Genomic DNA, 22,647 nt, shown 5'->3' on the forward strand with positions numbered 1-22,647 from the left:
GAGGCAGAGGCAGAGGCAGAGGCAGAGGCAGAGGCAGAGGCAGAGGCAGAGGCAGAGGCAGAGGCAGAGGGATCTCTGAGTTTGAGTCCAGCCTGGTTGACAGAGTGAGTTCCAGGACAAGCAGGGCCCCACAGAAACTCTGTTTCAAAAACCCAAATGATGGACCCCAAGGATTTAGAATTCCCCTAGGAATTTCATGCTTCCAAAAGGAAAACACTGGAGCCTGGTACCAGCCAAAGGGACTGGTCCACAGAGAAGGGATTTCATGTACTTCTGACAGTGCATCAGAATGAAAGGGAAGCTCAGGCAAGGGTGGGCAGAGCCATGCCTTGACCAGGACCACTTAGTTACAACTATCTCTTACCTTCTACTTAAACCCTACCTACCCTCATGTTAGGAGATGGGGATGGGGGGGTATCAATAGATTTGGGGGGAGTCACTGGATCTCTTTGTCCCACTTTCCAATGTAGGGATAAATCTCCCATTTTTTGGTATTTTACTATTAACTTGGGTTTTTTAATTAGCTTGTGGATGATAAACAGCCAAACCTGGATTGTTAGGACTGACAGAAGCACAGGTTCTACTGCTAAGGCTAGTGTCACATGTATACAGCATCTCTGTGGCCTGAAGCCTGGACATCCTTCTCAGTTACACAGGAAAGGCAGACCCCTCAGCCAGTTCTCCATAGTCACCTACAAGTGTCTGGAAGAGGCGAGAGTCCTGAGGGTCTGCTGACCCCCAGCCTGTAGTAGGTCACCACTGCCCTCTCATTGTGTGAACAGGCTGGCAGTTTGGACGTGCAGACTCCACCCTACCTCTGAAGGGAGCCTGCACAACTGCCATAGAAAGACATCTCAGAAACAGACAATAGATAGCAGGTAGGATGAAAGTCACGCTGGACCAAATGTCAGGGAGCTCACTGGCTGCTGTTTAGACTGAGTGGCAAGGGCAAGCCTCCTGAGGGGCTTGACAGAAGAGAAGTCCCTTCCCACTAAGGGACTCCAGATAGGTCCGTCCTCAGGAGAGCTGTCTTTCCTTTCCTGGATGAGCATGGAGGGGTCAAAAAAAGACTCAACCATCAAGGGTAAGATGGTACCGCTTCCTCCTAGCCCCCTTCACTTAAGGACTATCCGCGGTCACCAGCTCAGCCCACTGGGTCTCCAGCAGTCTACCTGGAGGAAGGGCCACAGCTGGGCTGCACACCAGCCTGAGAAGGAAGGGAAGGCATGGCCTTTTTAACCTATTCAGCCTCTTTATCCCAACTATGACTTGCTTGTGTGGGCAATGTCATCTCAGAACTTCCCAATGACCCTGACTGAACGGATGGTCAAGCCACTTCTGTGGGACTGACCCCATGACATGTACTGACCACAGCACAGTTACTTCCCATGCTGCTCCTAGTTTGTTACCATGTTCTCTCTATATATAAACAAGCACTCTTCCCCCAGACTCCCCGTGCCCTTTCCCTTCCTCTCTCTGGAGTATCCATGGGAACCCTGCCTCCTTTACATGGATGATGTAACTGGCAAGGTCAGCTTCAGGAACATTTCCTGTGACTCCCTTCCATGGTTCATCCCCATTTGAGCCAGCTGAGCCAATAGCCAGCTCCCTCCCTGAACCACGGCCTCCTCTTCTTTTCCTGCTCCATGAACACAGCAGCCAGAACACAAGAGCCCACGCTTTGCCCGTGGCAGCAGTTTTGGACAGGTAATGCCTAGCTCCCCTCCCTGTGGCCTTTCATGTTTCAAAGCCTGCTGCCTATAACCAGGGTCTAAAAACTGGTGGCACAGTTAGGTCTAGTAATACAGGTCTGTTTAACTGGTGAAGCTGAGGTGGGAGAATTGGCCAGTTGACTTAGCAAGACCTCTAATTATAGAGAATTGTAGAAAGTGGGCTGGAGAGATAGCCCAGAGGGTGAAGGTGCTTGTTGCCAAGCCTGACCTGAGTTTAATCCCTAGGACCCACATGATAAAAGGAGAGTGGACTCCTGACCATGACAGGCGCATGCCCCCCTTCCAACACAGGAGTGAGGGTACCGCTCAGTGGTACATTTTACTAGCACGGATAAGGGTCAGAACTTCAATCCCCATCTGGGGAGCTTGAGGTGGGGGAGGTACAGCACCTTTGGGGGTGATGTTGTCTATAACTGGGGTCACACAGAGAGGCTCAAGATCCAAAGGAGAATCCAACTCACAGGCTTCCCGGGACCAGAAGACCTTAATTCAGGCCTATCTAACGGGAGAGAGAAAGATTGAAAGTAAGCCCAGAGAGAAGGTCTTGGGGTGAGGGAAACTAAAACAGAACTTCAGAAGAGGTAAAACCAACTTCAGAGCAGGAGTGTGTGTCAGAAACACTGTGGTGAGGAGCACAGAAGACAGTGGGTGGGGGGCGTACAGTTTAAAAGTCAGCACTTGGTCATCATCCCACAGTGCCAGAGAGCATGAAGAGGCAATCTATTCTATTCTGAGGAGAGAAGGCACCAGGATAGGTTTTGAGAAAGTTGCCGTGTGGTAGTAGCTCCAGCCACATCCCGGCAGGGGTTGGGTAGAGGCAGGCAGGGCAGAGGCAGAGGGGTTGAGGGTCACAGGCCTCACCTTGTAGCATCGATACTTGTAGAGTACCACGAGAAAGATGGTCATGACTACGATGACGCTGATCATGATGAGGGTGTTCAGCACGGAGTTGAGGAGCCGCTGGCCCACCGAGGGCGTGTCCTCCGTGAAGGGTGTGTAGATGCTGGAGAGGTCACCAGAAGAGACTCAGTATCTGCTGCTCCAGGACACTCCCATCTCAGTGACCCCCCCCCCCAGGCTGACCACGGAGCCCCTAGAAACCCCACACTGCTCTGTTAGAACCTTTGCACTAGCTGGGCCCTGATGGGGCCATCAGTATCTGTGTTGAGTTGCTTCTGCCTCTTCCAGTCAGTGACTTGCAGTGCTCCAACAAATGGAACCATCATGGCAGAAACGACAGTCTGTACCTCATTGAGATCTTGCTCCTCCACTTGACTCTCCTACCTCCAGGCCCTCAGCTCTGGCTCCTACTGAATGAAGAGAGTGGCTGCCTGCTTCTCCACATGACGATTAAGTCAGATTGTCAATGTGAGTGGATCTGGAATCAACTAGGCATGCCTTAGGGTGGGTCTGTGAGGGCATTTCTAGGAAGGATTAACCCACCCTGGGGTGGACAGCTCCTTCCATTGTCAGCCTAGGTAGAAAGAGGTTGGAGGGAAGCAGTGCTCTTTGCCTGCCTGCCTTCATCACTCCTTGCTAGTGAGTGCATCTACTCCATTGCTGCTGCCGCCGCCACTGCCACTGCCCCACCCTTCACTAACAGCAGACTCCCAGCCACTGTGACTAAAGGCCAGCAGCTCTCTTGGAATCTTGCTGGCATTCAGGAACAGATTGAGACTACTGAGGTATCCAGCTTTATGAACCGCAGCTATGGGGTTCTCAGCCTCTTCAACATGCAGAGAGCCACTGTCGGACTAGCTAGTCTTTACTGTATAAGCCAATCTAATGCATTCTTTTTCATAACACACACGCATTGGTTCCATTGCCCTAGAGAACCCAACAATACACCCCACTGAAGTTTTGCAGCCTAAGGACTCCCGCACCTTCTTCTCCCCCAACTGCAGCTGCAGGTACTGTCCCCACTCTGGAAGTAATTCACAGGCACCTTGCTCTTCCCTGTTCAAATGCCAGGAGCCATGTCTGCCCTGACCTCTCTATGCCTTCCATCTCTTGTTTCTATGAGTCCTCCACAGGCTGCAAGCCTCTTAGTGTGGGAACTTTCCTACCTCCGCTTTTCTAAAAGATACAAAAAGATTCAAATGTGCTAAGCAGTGAGGAGCCCATGGGGCAGGGGGGTGATGGGGTGAGGGTGGGTGGGGTGGGGAGGGGGAGGGGGGAGAGCGCTGGGGTTAGGGAAGCTCACAGTTCTCTATATTGTATTTATTAAGTCATAAAAGGGCCTGATAAGTCCTCATCATCTGCTGGAAATGTGCTAAGACATCATTGGGTCCAACCCTGTCATCTCATACTTAAGGGAGCAGAGACCCAGGCAGGACGTGGCTCGCCTGAAGTCACTCAGTGTTTGAAACACAGTGGGCCAGGGCTGGGTACTTGGTATGCAGAGCTCAAAGCTACAGTACCAGAGCTGGCCTCTGGTAAGATCCCACTTAGCCTTTGGTGAGTACTGTATGACAGTTCATGTGTGTTAGCCTGTTAATTCTCCAGGTAGCCCTGTAATTAAACCCATGAAACAAACATGGAAATGGAGACAGGTCAGAGATGAGTCCAGACAAGTCACAGGACTGGAGCCAGCGACACTGGGTATAGGCCAGAGTCACTGCCACTGCCCTGCAGAGCTACAACAGTAGCTGAGGGAGCCTTTGACCCCCTCAAATCAACTAGCACCCCAACTTCTCCATGCCAACCAGGCCCCAACTCACAGCTGCCCGTTCTTCTCGGTGTAGAAACGCACAGACTTGATAGTGGCCACCACCACGATCATACACAGCGTGACAGGCACGAATAGCATGATCACGTGCTTCGCCCCATACTTGAGGGTCAGCTCTTCCTCCAGGCCCGACGGTCGCCCAGGAGCCCCACTGCATGCGTAGCGGTCCGGGTCCTCTTCACAGTCTTCTTCGCTCTCCTGGGTCCTCTGTGGGAAAACACACGGTTAGGGCCACAGAGGCCCCCACAGTGAGCTGCTGACATCCTCCAGCGGCTTTCCGAAGTAGGCCTGAGAAGGCTAACTGCGGCTTTCTAGACGTGAGAAGTGCGAGCTCTGATTTAGGTCTCCAGATATATAAAAAACTTAGAAGACAGCGGTGGAGGAGGGTCAGAGCTAGCCTCCGTAGCCACAGAAGGGCACACCAAAGACCCTTGCATTTCCCAAGGACAGGAGCTAAGGCCACTAACTAACATGGCCTTATTGGTCTAGGAGGAGACAGGCTAGGGAAGAGACAGGGAAACAGACCAAACATTTTGTTTGACTAACTAGAAGACCCAGCACTTCTTGGAGCATCAAAACACGTGGCTGCCTTAGTACTTTCCACAGGGGGAGCTCCGACCTAGCTGCTCACTTGATACCAAGGAGAAAAAAAACCTAATAGATAAGAAAAGAAACTACACATCCTCGCCAGCATCTGCTGTCACCTGAATTTTTGATCTTAGCGATACAATTTGCTAAACGCATGAAACTCAAGAAGAATGAAGACCAAAGTGTGGACACTGTGCNCCTTCTTAGAATTGGGAACAAAACACCCAGGGAAGGAGTTACAGAGACAAAGTTCGTAGCTGTGATGAAAGGATGGACCATTTAGAGACTGCCGTATCCAGGGATCCATCCCATAATCAGCTTCTAAACGCTGACACCATTGCATACACTAGCAAGATTTTGCTGAAAGGACCCAAATATAGCTGTCTCTTGTGAGACGATGCCGGGGCCTAGCAAACACAGGAGTGGATGTTCACAGTCAGCTATTGGATGTATCACAGGGCTCCCAATGGAGAAGCTAGAGAAAGTACCCAAGGAGCTAAAGGGATCTGCAACCCTATTGTTGGAACAACATGATGTACTAACCAGAACCCCGGAGCTCTTGTCTCTAGCTGCATATGTATCGAAAGATGGCCTAGTCGGCCATCAATGGAAAGAGAGGCCCATTGGACTTGCAAACTTTATATGCCCCAATATAGGGGAATGCCAGGGCCAAAAGAATGGGAATGGGTGGGTAGGGAAGTGGGGGGGGCGCTATGGGGGACTTTTGGGATAGCATTGGAAATGTAATTGAGGAAAATATGTAATAAAAATATTAAAAATCAAAAAAAAAAAAAAGAAAAGAAACTACAGAAAACAGGCGTTAATGACCTTGAACTGTGAACCCACTGAGGCTCAGAGGTTATGCCTAGCTATCTCCTGACCTGAGGCGGCAGCAGTACTGGTACAGTTACCCCAGCCAGCTACCTACCTGAACCCTTCCCTGCTGGAAGGAGTTATCTCAATGTTTCTGTGACATTGATCTGTCCCAGGCTCACAGTACCTGGAAACAGCAGCCTACATCGGAAAGGCAGGTGAGGAGTGGGAGGCAAAGGGAGATGTGCCAGCCAGCCCACTGCACACTGTGACTGTGTAGCCCACTGCACACTGTGACCGTGTAGCCCATTACACACTGTGACCGTGTAGCCCATTACACACTGTGACCGTGTAGCCCACTGCACACTGTGACCGTGTAGCCCACTGCACACTGTGACCATGTAGCCCATTACACACTGTGACTGTGTAGCCCACTGCACACTGTGACTGTGTAACCCACTGCACACTGTGACTGTGTAGCCCACCGCACACTGTGACTGTGTAACCCACTGCACACTGTGACTGTGTAGTCTACTGCACTCTGTGACCGTGTAGTCCACTGCACACTGTGACTGTGTAGTCTACTACACTCTGTGACCGTGTAGTCCACTGCACACTGTGACTGTGTAGTCTACTGCACTCTGTGACTGTGTAGTCCACTGCACACTGTGACTGTGTAGTCTACTGCACTCTGTGACCGTGTAGTCCACTGCACACTGTGACTGTGTAGTCTACTGCACTCTGTGACCATGTAGTCTACTGCACACTGTGACTGTGTAGTCTACTGCACTCTGTGACCATGTAGTCCACTGCACACTGTGACTGTAGCCCACTGCACATTGTGACTGTGTAGTCTACTGCACACTGTGACTGTGTAGTCCACTGCACACTGTGACTGTGTAGCCCACTGCCCACTGTGACTGTGTAGTCTATTACAAAGCCCTGACACAGAGAAGATGCAGATGCTTCATGGCCAGATGATACTGCCCTAGCCAGTTTTCATTTGTTTTGCTCTTCCTGAGTGACTGGTTTCATCCACAAGAGTCAGCTCGCTCTCTCTCTCTTCCCCTCCCTCCCTCCCTCCCTCCCTCCCTCCCTCCCTTCCTTCCCTCCCTATCTCCTTCCCTATCTATCTATCTATCTATCTATCTATCTATCTATCTATCTATCTATCTGTGTGTGCACATATATATGTATATATAACAAGATAATTCAACTTGCAGATGAAATGGCCTAGAAGGCTCAGTCTGGGACAGATTAGCCCTGTCGCTTTGAGCGTGTGGTAACCATACTGTGGCAGAAAATGTGGAGAGATGCAAGCTGCTCACCTCACAGTCAGGATACAGAAAAAGAGGAGGGGCTGGGGCCTCCTCCAATGACTTGCCACTCTCCACAAGGTTCCATTTCTTAAAGGTTCTACGACATCTCAGTCATGGCACACTAGGGACCAAACCTTCAGCACAAAGGTCTTGGGGAGACATCTCAGATCCAACTTCAGCAACCCGTAAGGCATAGGAGGGGGCTGGACAGATGGCTCAGCAGTTAAGAGTACCTTCTGCTCTTGTAAAGGACTTGAGTCCAGTTGCTAACACCCACGTCAGTAAGCTCACAAGTGCGGGTCACTCCAGCTCCAGGGGGGAGGACATTCCCTTATGATCTCCATGGGTACCTTGGCCCATATGCATATACCTCCATGCAGATATACATTAATACACATAATTACAAATAAAAAAAGACATAGGAACCCCACGGTCCTGTTTTAAGGCCCATAGTTGCTTAGGGGACCTACCCACTGGGCAGTGCTCTCTCCATCCTCCGGGCCTGGCCTGCCTTCCTGGCAGGAGCGAGATGTGGGACTCTCGGCTGACATCAAGGACGTCCGCTCATCACACACCTCTTCCTCGCTGTCAGAGGCCATGAATGTGAGCATGGTCTGGAAAAGAAGCACAGGGATCCCGTTCCTGACAGGCAAAGGCAGTGGGGGCATGGGGAATGGGTTGGTGGCTTGAACACCAGGCCTAGGTCTTGCCCATAACAAGCTTTCTACATACACGTCAAACAACTGCTCAAAACCGGAGTTCCAGAAGCCAACACGAGGCCACGGCAGCCTTGCTTGGGACCGGCTTGAGTGGAACTCCTGTCACATGGAGCAAAACGTCCAGTTAGAACAGTCAGGGTCACTCTGAACTGTCAACATGTTTGTTCAATCGATAAACATCTGTGGGAAGTCTCCTGTGCTTGGCTCCAAAGCTCTAGCCTCGAATAAGTAAACCCTCTCATCTCGTAAGAACAAAAACATCATCCAACTTGACAAATGGTGTGTCGACAGGGGATGAAGGAACTTGTCCTCAGAAGCTGAAATTCCGTGCTTCCTAGAGAGGACTCTTGCTGGAGGTGGAGCGAAGAGTGTGCAGATCAGACAATGGCCACACCAAGGCAGCCCGTGTCAGCTCAAGGAAAGCTGGGTGTTGACAAGTGTCCATGTAGCTGGTGACGGTGAGGCAAAGGACAGAGGTCAAGAGGAAGTACTGAAGGGGTGGAGGGAAGTGGCCCAGGGAGGGTTAGCCTGAAGGGAACACATGCTAGGTGAGAGGTGCTGACTCAGAGAATAAAATAAAGAAAAAAACCTAAGATACTAGCCAGGCTAGGCCAGGCTAGACAAGGTTAGACCAGGCTAGACCAAGATGAGGAACAGGATGCTACCAAGGAAGGTTGAATGTGATCCAGTGATCCACAGAGTGTCTGTGGGTTGAAAATGGGATACCATTAAGGGTAGGGGTACCTGGGTGTGGGGTACATGTAGAGTCTCCAGCTTAAATGTGGCAGCTAAGTCTAGGAGCCACACAGCCAGTAGGGGGAGGTGATCCCTGGAAGTACCCACACTGAGGGATGGGGAGCAGGGACACCTGACACAGGACTTCTGCATGGTTCTCAATAATAAACTCTGACACAGCATCACCCTGTGGCACCCAGTAAAGCTCCAAGTCCCCACGTTTTGGGCTCAGGCACAACCTTTGAGAGGATCTGACTGTGCCCACATCTGACACTGCCACTACCAGCCACATCACCTCAGAGTTGAGCTTGGTGCTACTGAGGTAGAAGCAGGCCTGCTCTTTGTTGAAAGCTTGTCTCCAGATTAGTCACTCTTAGAATTCATGTGATCTTCAAGTGATTAGACAGGGTCCCTTCACCAAGGCAGAGCCTGTGGCTTCCGAGTGGAAGACAGCCTTCCTGGCTATGGCCTGGATAACTTCCATAAGGACTTCCCTCAATCTGACATTACAGAGATGGTACAGTGTCTGCCTCTGTTTACCTCTCTGACTGGACCTACTATAAAGGTACACTCTGTCCTCACAGAGCCCCCAGAAGCTGCCTCTTGGGGTCTCGCAGACATTAGGAGTAGGAAGACAGCTGCAGAATAAATACCACAGGCACAAGAGCGAGGTGGTGAGGACCAGGCACGATCCACATTAGCACTCCGTCTCTTGGGTCTTGAGGGCTGAGAAGGACAGGGCATGGGCCAGAAAGGTATATGAGCTGCGACAGACAGAGACAGAACATTCTGGAAAGATGTAACTATTCAAGTATTATGAACAGGATGGGTACACAACACCATGTTGTCTCAATATGATGGTGAGATCAGGGGACCTGCTAGAGTAGACCATTCCGGGAAAGGGTCTGAGTGTCTGACCAAGGGGAAGGGAGCATAGTAATTCAGCGCAGGTATCTCCGAGGAGGGCAGAAGAGAAATGCCCTCTTATGGAGGCCTCACACAGCAGAGCATGGCCTAGATGCTGGGTCCACTGCCCTCATACTTGGCATTCTGGAAGCTGAGCTAAGCCCTGTGCTCAGAAGGTGTTCTGTGTCCTAGAGCCCAGGCTTTGGAACCAAGAGTCTATACAAGAGAACTCAGCTTAAGGGGACACAGCTTCAAAGGTCAACTTGCCCTGACATATGGGGGAATTCTTGCCAAGCAGGGGTCTGCAAGACTGAAAGGTCCCCTTCCTCTTTGAGAACTGGCTGTCTGTCATATCTTAAACACACACCCACTAGACCCGAGGTCTCTTCAGTATCCCTTCCAGCAACAGTGAATTCTCTTCTCACAAATACCTAGATCAGGGATGTGCCTCGGTGGCAGAGCCTGCTGTGCCTGAGGCCTTGGGTTTCATCCACGGCCCCACATCAAGGTTATCCTTAAGCCTGGGTATTATGTTGCTGGTCTCTTCAATGCTGGGCTAGGGTAGACTATTATCTTATCTGTTGTGATAAGTACTCGGACAACACAGTTCAAGAGTTTATTCTGGCTCTTGCCTCATTGTACAGGTGCATCACGGTGGGAGGAGTTTGAAGCAGCTGTCAGTCACATCTCATTGACAGACAGTCAGGGAGCAGAGACCGAAGAATGCATGTAGCTGCTCCGGTTGTTCCTACACACACACACACACACACACACACACACACACACACACACACAGAGTCCGAACTGTGTCACCCACCATGCATGAGCTTGTCTTCACACCCCAGCTAACAAAATCAAGATAATTCCCAAAGGCTCATCTCCTAGGCGACTGTAGATTCTGTCAAGTTCACAGTTAACTATCATAGCTGTACATTGAAAACATGGCTCTGTAAGCTCCACTCTAGCCTAATGTCTGGGCAACGCGCATTTTGAGATGGTGCCCTACATTCATATACCCATGGCTTCCCTGGGTTGGGTCAGACGCAGGAAGGCAAGAGAACCTCTTACCCAGTCCCTCCCACTCCCATGACTGTAGGGATGAAGGTGTAAACTGTACAGCCCTTAATCCTGGACACCGGACCTGGTCAGACAGCAACTAGGAAGAGAGGGGTGCAAGCTTCTCAGACTTGCAAAGTCTCCAACAACACCCATGGAGAAAGGGCTGGAAGATCTGGGCATTTGATGCAGGGGGGTATGGAGATATGGTAAAATATATGTATAGTAACAAAAGCAGAAAACCCCAATCTATGCAAAGAGTCAGACCTTTTAGATCCGGAAATGCTACAACTTGGAATTTTATCTAAGAAAAACCATTCATACAAAAATATGTGCTGTAGTTATTTGTTATAATAAAGAGTAAAAATGACTGAAGTTTCTGACTCTCTTCTCTGGTACAGGAACTCTCTCCTCCTCCACCTCCCCCACTTATCTGCAATTCTACTTCCTGTGGTTATAGTTATCAGTGGTCAAGAACATGAAGTGGAAAATTCCAGAGTGATCAATCCTTAAGTCTGAAATAGCTTTCACTGCAGTATATTGCTGTAATTGCCGGTTTGTTGTTATCAATATTTTGCTGTGCCAAATTTATAAATTAAACTATCACAAATATGTATGTTCAGAAACCAAAACAAAACACAGTTTACACAGGGCTTGGTATTCACCACCACTTACAGTATCCATCCATCTGACGAGGACTATTACAGGAGCACCGAAGTCTCACTTCAAAGACTACTAATAACACTTACGTGATGTTAAATTGAACAGAAAGTAAGTGTTCTTATAAACATCTGAATACACACACACACACACACACACACACAGGACTTGGAAAACTATTACAAAATATTAAAAGTCATTATCTTTAAACTGGTTTGTGGGTGATTTTTTTTTTTTTGGCTTTGTATTTTTCTGCATTTCTCAATTTTATCTGTTTTCAGAAAGGGTCTCATGTATCCCTGATTGACTTCTAACTCACTATGTAGCTAAGGATGGCTTTGAACTTCTGATCCTTCTCCCTCCACCTCTCAAGTGCTTGGATCACAGGCATGAACCTCTACATCCAGTTCACGATGCACTAGGGGTACAGCCTAAGGCCTGCCCGCTAGGCAAGTACTTTATGGGGTTACATCTCCAGCTCCACCCCCACCCTCGTTTTTAATAATCAATATGGGTTGCATCTTCAACCTACCGATTTTTCTTCTCTTGAGATAAGGTCTCACTAAGTAGCCCTGATTAGTCTGGAACTGGATGGGTAAACCAAGCTGACCTGGAATTCAGGCTTCGGCCACCAGAGTGCTGGGATTAAAGGCCTGTGCAACAGTGCCTAACAAGCCACTGGTTTGTAAAAGGAAACCATCAACATACAGGGTTTCCTCCCCCTCCTGAATCACCTGCTTGGCCTGGGGAAACAAATGAGAATATGGGAAGCCAATGACATAATCTCCAAAGCCCTGAAAAACAAGGGCTGCTTCTTCCACTCCCTTTAGAACCCCTAAGGGCCGGTCCGGTCCGCAAGGCCTCTGTGTTTGCTCTTCAGTCTGAGAGCAGTAAAATCCTTAGAGGGAAAAATCACCACTTGAACTAATGAGCATAGAAAAACAACCCCCCACCCCCACCCCCCTGGATCCGCATCAGAGCGATGCAAGGAGGTCCTGGGAGAGCCTGACTCAGCACAGGCAGTGATGCGCAGGGAGCCTTGCCATTGCTGACGTCAGACAACCAGCTCCGAATCCCGAGAGTCCACAGGAAGCACAGAGGGGCTGACAGGGAAGTGTGGACCGAGTGCAGAGGACAGGCTGTTCTGGAAGCCCTGCCGGCATGGCAGGGTGGCCGGGATGGCAGGGTGGCCGAGGGATTAAGGACCTACCCTCTGCCAACTTTTACTAACTTGAGGGCTGGAAACAGAAGTTGATTAGCTGAACAAAGAAGTTCCCCAACCGGCTGCTGCAATTATCAAGGAAACCGGGTGACCTAATTTTCTCAAACCTGCTTTTCAACAGTGGAGAGAGGCACAGGATTGCCCTGATGTTTAAAATCAGTGGCCCCGGCAGGAAAGAGATTTCGGAATGCCACGGAAAATTCTAGCACCTCATGGAAAATCATACTCCAAACGTGAACTGGAAACTCTGGGCCACAAACAAATCTATCTGCAGGGAGGTTAGGACTCCCTGACACTTTTCCAAGGGGCCAACAGAACAATGCCCTTATCTTTCAAAAGGTCACCTTCTGGGGTCACATGGCTACTTCCCAGAACTTCCGTAACCCCTGGAAAGTCCCGGTCTTCCTCCACACTAGGAAAGGGTTTCCCCCAAAACAGGATGCGCCCTGCGACATCTCACAGATTCCAGACTTACCTCTAACCCTCAGCACCTGACCATGTATTGGGCTGGTCTATCTGGTACTTGCTGAATGGTTCTCCTGGCTTTTGGGAGATCTCAGGCAGAGCTGGAGTTAGAAAGCCAGACCCCAGACCCTCACGTGACTTATGGTCCGCATTAAACTCCATTAACTCTGTCTCTCTTGAAATACCTGGGTTGCAGCAATTTTTCTCATTTCATGAAGTCGCCTGGGAGACAGTTAGGAGGAAGAGACAGGGAGGGTGCCTCTAGCAAGCCACCCTCAGGTAAAAACTAGAATTTTTTTCCTTTCTTTTTGTTTTTGTTTTTTGTTTTTGTTTTTGTTTTTTTTTGAGACTGGGTCTCACTGTATATAGCCCTGGCTGTCCTGGAATTTGCTCTGTTGACCAGGCTGGCCTCAGACTCAGAGATCTGCCTGCTTCTGTCTCCCCAGTGCTAGGATTAAAGGAGTGTGCCACCGCCACCAGGTGCAGAATATTTTTTTCTTTAAATGAGACACAGCAGCCAGTGGCCACATAGATTAGTGTGACATGAACCATACTTCCTGGACAGCTTCTAGCCGTGCAAGGTGGCAGGAGCTATCCCCCCCTCTATGAACAGCAGGGTAGGTTCCCTTGTAAGATTGGGGAAACAGGTGCAAAGCATCTGGCCACAGTGGCTAGTCAGTGAATGGGAGCCTCGATGGGGACAGGAGGGGACAGCGAGAGGGGATTAACAAAGCCAGCAGCTGCCCTTCTTTGGAAGCTAGGGAACTGCTAGGCCACCAGACTCATGAACAAGAACAGAACAAAGGCCAGGTCCCAGGGAGATCCTGTTTCCCTCCAGCCTCAGCCTGACGGTGGGAACATTTTGTCAAAGGAAAGGAAACTTCCACAGATGGCGTCAAAGCTGGAGTGAAGACCTTAAGGGCCATTGGCTGGTCCCCCATTTCACAGTTCAGGAAACCAAAGCCCAGGGGAGCTGGGGATGAAGTGAGACCAAGGAGACAGATAAGGACCAGTTTACAGGTCTCTAAACTGCCCACAGAACAATGTCATCTCCCAGCCAATCAGGACCATCAGGTTCTTAAAGAGACAAGGCAACTATCTACACCCACACCCTCTGACTCTTTGAGAGTGGCCTCATGCATTTGGATGGTGTATATCTTTGCTATGGACAAGGATGTATCTAGAAACAGCCCCTGCCCACTCCCAGATATTTTGGTTGTTTTTTGTTTTGTTTTGATTTTTTGAGACAGGGTTTCTCTGTATAGCCCTGGCTGTCCTGGAACTCACTTTGAAGACCAGGCTGGCCTCGAACTCAGAAATCCACCTGCCTCTGCCTCCCAAGTGCTGGGATTAAAGACATGCGCCACCACCGCCCAGCCAGCTCAAAATCCTTAATAAAGTGTCTCACACTCTCCAGACCCAAGGGCTCTGAGCCCCACTCAGTCCTGCCAGTCTGTGAGGCTCAGAGGTGGACCTGCCGACTCTTAGCAATGAGGGAAGGAAGTGGGGTACTGATTTTCTGATTCAGTTCAAAAGACGAGTGGAAAAGTGTTTCGATAGGAGGTTAGTAAAAGAAATAAAGACATTTTCAATGACTCGTCACACCTACCAAATTCGGTTTTCTAAGATGTGTCAGGTAGCTTTCTGCTACTAAGGCAAACATTTGAAATACAATTTACATTATTTTTAAAAAGGGTAGTTTTCTTTGCTTCAGATTTATAAGCTAGTCCAGGGTCAGCTGGGCTTTCAGCTCTGGGCCTGTGGCACACCAAAACTACTCAACTCAGGCCCAGAAAGTGAGAGTGCCAACAGCCTCATGCCTCCAATGACCAGATCTTCCACCAGACCCCGAGACCTGAAATACCCGCAGGGACCCAAAGCAGCGATTCCCAGGCTGAGGGGGAGAGGGTGTCTTTTAAAGACATGTTTTTACAATAAGTATGTATTACTTTGATTTTTAAAAGCATGAGGAAGTTTCTGGCTGAGGTGTAACAGGAAGGCGGTCAGCCTTTCATGCCCTTCATCTGCAAAGATGAACAAAGCAAGCAACCTGTTCTCTGAATCACGGGAGAGGCCACGGACAGCTGTTGCCCAAAGGAGGCCTTAACTTTCCTGAGGACTGACCTGGCGTTTCCTGTCTCCAGAGTGTTCAGGTGGCAGTATTACCATCCCTAAACCCAGGGAGGAAAGACTGCATGTGGACTGAGCACCACTCCCCAGGGGCCACAGCCCGACAGGTGAGCTGACAGTGACAGAAACCTTTGCTGTCTGCGGGTTCCAACTGATCAGAAGCCCAACCTTAAAGAAACAGCTAAAATACAGCCACACAGGTTTTTGTTAGAAAGATCCATATGACCTACACACACACACACACACACACACACACACACACACACACACACAGTGTTATGGTTCCTTCTCTCCTCTCTCAGTTATTTTTTTTTTATTTTTCCTATAGCCAGGATGACCTTTGTTTTGTTTTGTTTTTCTAATGAGAGAACTCACTACTACAGCCAGTAATAGTGACATTAAACTCCAGATGTCCCAGCCTCTCTACCTCCAAGCACTGACATTACCGGCATTTTGGGTTGGCCTTGAACTCAGAGATCTACCTGCCTTGCAGTTTGGGGTTTTGGGGGTGGGTGTTAAGCTGAAGGGATGGCACTTGTCTAGAATCAAAAGCACTGGGAGAGGGAGGCTGAGCAGGAAGACTGTCATTAACTTAAAGCCTGCCTTGACTACATACAGAGTACCAACCCAACCAGGGCTACGCACCAAAACCCTGTCTCAAAACACAAAACATTTTTTTTTTCTCCCAGGTTCTCAGGAAGTCGTTAATGAAGACCTCACAGAAATGTTCTGGGTAGCAGTTTGGACACAGGTAAGAGGTGACTGAGCAAGCGAGTGTACAACTCCAAAAGTGCATACATGTAGCAGTGTCCAAATCCTGTGCTAACAGACTGTAGGGCCACATATCTGGGCAGCTGGGCCCCCATCCCTGACACCCACACCCCAGAACTCAGGTTCCCAACATTAAAGGAGTCATAATAACTATCTCAGTGTTCCTTTAGCTCTGCTTGGTGACTTAACAGTTGTTGCTCTGTGGTTGGTTGGTTGATTTTTTTGGGATAGTGTCTCACTACGTAGCTCAATTGGCCTGAAACTTGCTACACAGCCCTGGCTTGTCTTGAATTCACAGCAGTTCTCTTGCTTCGGTGATTATGCACTGGAATTATAGACATGAGCTATCGCATTACTTAAGCTTCTTTTAAAAAATTAAATTATATTTTATGTGTATAGGTATTGTGTCTGTATGTATGCCTGTCTAGAACAGATATCTCTGTGTAGTACATTTGTGCCTGGTATCCACAGAGGTCAGAAGAGGCTCTCCGAGAACTAGAGTTACAGATGGTTGTGGGCCTCCATGTTGAACAGGGGTTCTCTGGAATTGAAGCCAGCCCTCTTAACTGCTGAGCCATCTCTCTGGCCCCAATAGTTTTTATAATAACTGTGATAACCACTGGAAAAAATGGCTCTTTATCACGAATGTCCAATTCCTATCACATGGGCATGTCACATGGTTATTATCATCAACAACCCAGAGAGACCAAGTCTGACGAGAGACTCTTACATGGCAAACTGTGCAGTGGAGTCGTGAGCAACCACAGAACGGCCACTGGACAGGGTACAGCTAGACACTGCTCCAGGCTGACACAGCAGCAGCGGCAGCCTCTGGCAGCATTCTGCATCCTAGTCTGTTTTGCTTTCTCAGAGAGCAGAAATATTCATTTCCACATACGAATGGATGTACGGCCTATATTTTGGGCATAGGTATGGGGCATGTCTACATAGTAGGAGATAGTTCTCCAAACCCGACCCAGCTTCCGACTCAGTCCGCACCTCCACTCACCCACACCTACTCTCTGTCAGCTTCCTTCCCATCCTGCACCTCTGCCATTCTTCACTCTATCCCTGCCCACCTGATTCTAGCCACTGTCCTGGGAGCCAAGGGATGAACCTGGATGGTCACCTCTAGGCTGAAGTCGGGATGCTGGCCCCTTCACCGACGGAAAACACAGGATCTGCTTCTGTTTCTCAGGCTTCCACAGAGCCACCCACACCTAAAGGAAAACTTGAAGCTTACACACCTGAAGCAACTTATACAGAACCCTTAATTACTGCCCAAAGTTTTGGCTGAAGGCCTGAGAGGCTCAGGTATCCACAGAGGGACTATACAGCCAGCAGGTGCACCTATTCTGAATGGTGGCATCTCTCTGTCTCCAAGAGACTATTATGGGGACGGCTGTCCATGCTGAGTTAAATTGGTCTGCATCTGTTCTTTTTTTGAGGCTCTCTAATCCTCCATCAGTAAATGGATGCAGTCATTTCACAACCGTTCATATCTTTAAAGGCGAATCCCTAAGCAGAGGTGCTAGGACATTTCATTTAACTGGCAAAGGACTTATGTCTGGATAGCAGAAACAGAGGCCCAGGCAGCAGGCTCTAAGCCTGGCTTCCCTGTATCTTACACAGGAGACCTTGGGCAACCGCACTTTTTAGTTCTGGGAGTTGTTCTTCTCACCCTCCTTTTCCTCTCCTGTCCAGCCGCATGCATGCTTGGCTAACAAAACTCTACCACACAGCTACATCCTCAGCCCTAGGCGCAGTTTCTTCATCAGTATAATTCAGTGGCAACTAGCTCTTGCTTTCGAGTTCCTTCGGTTCAGAGGCTTGATTCTGGGCGTCTCCCTACTGCCTTAAGGGATTTACAAAACACTGAACACTGCTGGTAACAGAACGCCAGCCTCAGGCCCTGTCGGGCGCCCCGCTCCTCACACAGGAAGAAGTTCTTACTCCCTATACCATCTGTAGCAGAGCCCAGGTAGACCAGGTCAGGGCCTGGGTAGCAGGGTCCAAAATGCCTAGTGGACACAGCGGTGAGACCCACGTGCACTGGCCCTTTAACACCTCACTCCGCGCCTGGGGTTCTGGAGGCAGGAAGGGACGCGAGGGCACCCGGACGCGGCCAGAGGCCCAGAGCTGCACCCTACGCTCCTTCCAAGCCCCAGTTCTGGGCCGGCCGCACTGCTGCCTCTCCCTCCAGCACTTTCTCCTCGCCCCTGAGCCGGCCGCAGAGGCCGAGATCGCCGCAGGGGCCGCAGCCTGGAGCCCAGACCCTGATGCCCCGAGAGGGCAACGGAAGCAGCGGTCAGGGGCGTGCGCACGAAGGGCCTCGCTGCATCCGGGCTCTCCATGCTGCCGGCTACCGGCGATCGGTGACAGGTACCCGGCCGCACACACCCAGCCCCCGCCCTCCGCTCACCTGCTCCGCCGCGGCGCAGGGTAGAGTTTACGCCGCGGGCGGAGCGCCTCTCCTGGGCTAGCGCCGGCCCCGCCCACTGCCCCGGTTCGCCAGCGCCCCAGACACGCCCCTGCTGGGGGACACGCCCACTTCCTGGCTCCGCCCCTGTCCCGTCCCTTGGGCGGTGCCAGGTTCCCCTGTGCACTTGCGCCTTCGTCATCGGTTTACAGGAAAACACTGGGTGCAGACCGTGCAGGCCTTCGCTGTGTCTTGCCCTGGAGACCAAAGCATCATATTGACACTGAAATCTGAAGTTGGCTAGTGCCTTTTCTTAGGGGCCTGGCAGCGCCACGGGGACAAGGGGTGGGTATTTGCTTTGTGATTTCAGGAGCCTCTGCTGCCCCTCCCTCCTCGGGTTTCAGGCACTTTAAAATGGAGTCTAAAGTAAGCTAACATCGTGAGCCTTCTCCTGATTGATTTTTTTCCAGAGTGCTTCGGCGACATACGTGGGGAGCTCTGGGTAAATATGAACTGGGATAAAATTGCAACGAGATCTAGGAATCTGCCTCGGGGTGGGGGCAGGGAGGGGTTGTGATCACAGGATTGGTCTGTGGAGTGAGTTGAAATTGTCAACAATTTGCCACAGTTGTCATTATCTCATGTAGCTTTATTTCTCCTTTAATTACTGTGAAATTCGTATAACATAAAATTGTCATTGTAGGGCTGGGGATGTAGTTCAACTGAGTGCCTGCCTAGCATGCAGGAAGCCCTGAGTTCAATACTCAATTCTGGTGTATGCATGGCTGAGTAATCCTGTCACTAGAAGTCCAAGGTCATTCCTAGCTACATAGCAAGTTTGAGGCCAGCCTGGGACACATTAGACCTTGCCTTTAAAGGAAAAAAATACGGCTGGGCAGTGTGTACACCTTTAATCCCAGCACCGGAAAGGCAGAGACAGGCAGATCTTTGAGTTCAAGGCCAGCCTGGTTTACAGAGAGAGTTCCAGGACACCCAGGCTATATAGAGACCATGTCTTCACCACCACCATCACTGCAAAAAAGTATTCATTTTAATTTAAGGTATTTAGTGACTTCAATGTGTGCCGATCTGGCTTGTGTGATTGTAAAACAGCCCGTTGCTTAAAAAATAAAAGGCAGTTGTATAATTGAAAGGTTTCCTATCCCTCTCCCTGACCCTGTTAGACACCAACCTACTTCTGAGTCTGTGGACTTAGCTCAACATCTTGAATTTTTTCCTTAACACAGTTGAGAAAGTGAGTTCTACCTGGCAGATAGCATAAACGCATGGACGGAGGTCCAAAGTCTTCCTCTTCTGCCTGTCTGTTGCAGTTCCTTACCCTTTCTGGGCCTCGGTTTCCTCATCTGTGAAAGGATAGTGTGAGGGCCTTCAGAGGAACATGGCACATTACAGAGAAATGAGGGGGCAGGGGGCAGCGTGCACCCTGAACAGGCAGTAATTGTTTCCTTCCTCTCTTCTCGGCTTGAGGTGGTGTGGGTTTAATTTTGTTCTGTTTGACATTGAAATGATGGCCCATAGTACTCCTCATGTCCACTGTCCCTCCCGCTGTAGGGGCACCATCCTTCTCTACTACAGATGATTCTTATCACGTGGAAGGTGTGGCCAGAAGTTCTGGACCTGGGCATGCTCACCACACTTGAAAAAGCCCAATTGCTGTGTAATGGAGGCTTCTCTATTGAACAGGACTCACAACTAACACACACGGGCCACAGTGTCAGTCCGTTCAGGCTGCTATAACAAACCACCAGAGGCAGGCAACTTATAACAATAGAAATTTGTTTGTCCACTGTTCTGGAGGCTGGGTAGTCCAAGATCAAGACCTTAGCAGGCTTATTGTCTGGAGAGGACTTGTGTTCTCGTTTATAGGTAGTCTTATATGGTGTCCTTCTATGATGACTACGTGGCAGACAGCACAGAATCAGTAGACCTAGGTCTGAAATCTCCCTCTTGTTGATCTCATCCATGAGACCTGTGTTCCTGTGGGCTGATCACTGCCCCAAGGCTCCACCTCTTAACCTATAACCATGGGGGTTTGTATTTTAGCACAGCAACTTTGAAGGGACAAAAAAGCATTAAGACTTCAGCATATGCAGAACATAAGTAATAACACAGTTCCCAAAGACTGGGCAGTTATCTGCTACTGCAGTGTAGCCTCGCCTAGTCTGATCTGGGCATTTAGCATCTTAGGTTCTAGGTAACACTTTCTTTGTTGGACTTTTATAAAATTTTTAGTTACATATTTATATTTTGGGTGGCAGTTATTTTAAAAATTAGGTATTTTTTTAATGTTTAGACTTCGTAAAATACAAAAAGAAATAAGTAGAAGAAAATCATGTGTTCATCTTTTTTTTAAGTTTTTTTTCTAATACCCCTTTGGGTAATTTTATTTTTCTTGAGAATGCTATATGGGTCTCATAATGTTGCCAAGGCTGATCTCGAACTAATGACCCTCTAGCCTTAGCCTCTCATTGAGAATTTTATTATATGAGGATCTGGGGGATGGGGGGGGGATATGGGAAGTTGGAAGCCTTGCTTCTCACGAGGTAGAAGAGCAGATGAGCAAATGGGTTCTAGCAGTGGTGGACAGTGTATTGCCTAAAGGAGCTGCTCTCTGAGTCACAGGGAGCCCCATTCTGTCAGAATAGCCTCAGTCTCAGTCGGAGGTGTGGTGGTTTGAATATGCTTGGCCCATGAGAAGTGCCACTGTAAGAGGAGTGTCCTTATTGGAGGAGGTGTGGCCTTGTTAGAGGAAGTCTATCACTGTGGAGGTGAGCCTCTGAGGTCTCATATATGCAGCAAAATTAATTAATAAATCCTGTTACAGGGTTGCTTCCCACCTCAATGGTTTATGTTCCCGAATGAAAGACACACACACACACACACACACACAGCCTTTATATTTTAATATACCTTAAGCAGCTCAGTAGCTGGGAAACTGCCTAATTTCGTGTTGTTGAAATCTACCTCCCACCGGTAACTCCGAGTTACAAGTTTACTAATTTCTATATTCTGTCTTGGCTGCCCTTGACCCAGTTGAGCAACCCTCTGGGCCCCTTTACATGGCTGCTCTGCTTCTCCCTCCTCCATGTTCTTACCCTTCAGGGCCACTCTCTTCTCTCCTCTCCTGTGCACACTCCTAAGGCATAGAGTCTCCTCTCCCCTCTTAGGTCCCAACCCTAAATCCTACCTCTGTCTCTCTTCCCCAGCCGCTATTGGCTGCTGACATCTTTATTTACCAATCAAAATGAACTGGGGGCAGGTTCCCAGAAACCACATGCAGACCCTCTTGTGCAGTTTTGGGGGACCCAATTAGCATTAGAATAGAAGCAGGTACAATATTATCATGCTCAAGTCTGGCCAGTGTGACAGGGCCTCTTCCTGACTGTGGAAGACAGTGTCCTCACTGCCTGCACATTGCCATACACTCTACCATGCAGAGAGTAGGCTAAACCTCTGAACCTGTTAGCCAGCCCCAATTAAATATTTCTTTTATAAGAGTTGCCATGGTCATGGTGTCTCTTCACAGCAATGAAACTAAGTCAGGAGGGCTCCAGAGAAGGGAGCCAGGCTGTCAGGACCTCCCAGCCTCCAGACAGACGTTAGCCATGCATCCCTTGTTACATCAGTCATGAGGTAGATACTCTAAAGCTTTTCTTGCCAGGGTACGAGGGCTAATGTTGGTTATCCGCTTCGCTGCCTTGAGTGACACTTGAGATATCTACAGAGCATACTTCTGGGATATGTCTTCTGTGGTATTTCCAGAGATGATTGACATGTGGGTCTGAAGAGTGTGTGGGGAAGAACCGCCCTGATTGAGGACAGCATTGTGTAATAGGATGGGGGCCTGGGAGGAGTGGAAAGGCAAAGAGAGGGCCAAGCACATCCACAGGCATGATCTCCCATTCATGAATAGGTATGGGATTTTTGCTGCTGTGCTAAGGAAATCTGACTCTTCAGCCATTGCATGTGGACAGGCACGAGATGCTCAAGGGGCATTTCCTATTCTTGGACTAGGGCTATACACTGGGCCTCCCTGTCCTCAACCTGTGGGGCATGACTACTCAAAGGCTTTCAAGTCTAAGCAGCTGCTGGCTCCCCTGTCTTTCTCTGATTCTCTAGGTTAATCTTAAGTCCTGCTGATAATAATTACGTATGTACATATGTATGTGTGTGTGTGTATACACATGCATATATATATATTCATGTATACCGTCTATCTATATTATATTTAGATATAAATGTGCACATACATAAATATATATAATATACAGATAGATAGATAGATAGATAGATAGATAGATAGATAGATAGATAGATAGATAGATAGATAGAGAATCAATTCTACTTTAGAGAAATTTGGAA

At 49.2% G+C, this 22,647-nt stretch overlaps 1 protein-coding gene across 3 annotated transcripts in view; it reads right to left on the reverse strand.

Moving 5' to 3' along the window:
• Psen2 (presenilin 2) overlaps positions 1-18,352 on the reverse strand; it is a 27,851-nt gene extending 9,499 nt beyond the window's left edge. For 2 of the 3 annotated variants that reach the window (XM_029478776.1, XM_021167065.1), the window contains exons 1-4: positions 7,914-7,999; positions 7,652-7,795; positions 4,454-4,668; positions 2,595-2,736 (exon numbers count right to left, since the gene is read on the reverse strand). In XM_029478776.1, coding sequence (XP_029334636.1) covers positions 2,595-2,736; positions 4,454-4,668; positions 7,652-7,792 — 498 coding nt within the window. In that variant the 5' untranslated portion in view covers positions 7,793-7,795; positions 7,914-7,999. Of the gene's footprint in view, positions 1-2,594; positions 2,737-4,453; positions 4,669-7,651; positions 7,796-7,913; positions 8,000-18,267 lie in introns of those variants that run through there. The other variant, XM_021167068.2, reaches the window with a different exon arrangement.
• Positions 18,353-22,647: the final 4,295 nt, after the last annotated feature.

Source organism: Mus caroli, chromosome 1, assembly GCF_900094665.2.
Source record: "Mus caroli chromosome 1, CAROLI_EIJ_v1.1, whole genome shotgun sequence".
NCBI classification, from domain to species: domain Eukaryota; kingdom Metazoa; phylum Chordata; class Mammalia; order Rodentia; family Muridae; genus Mus; species Mus caroli.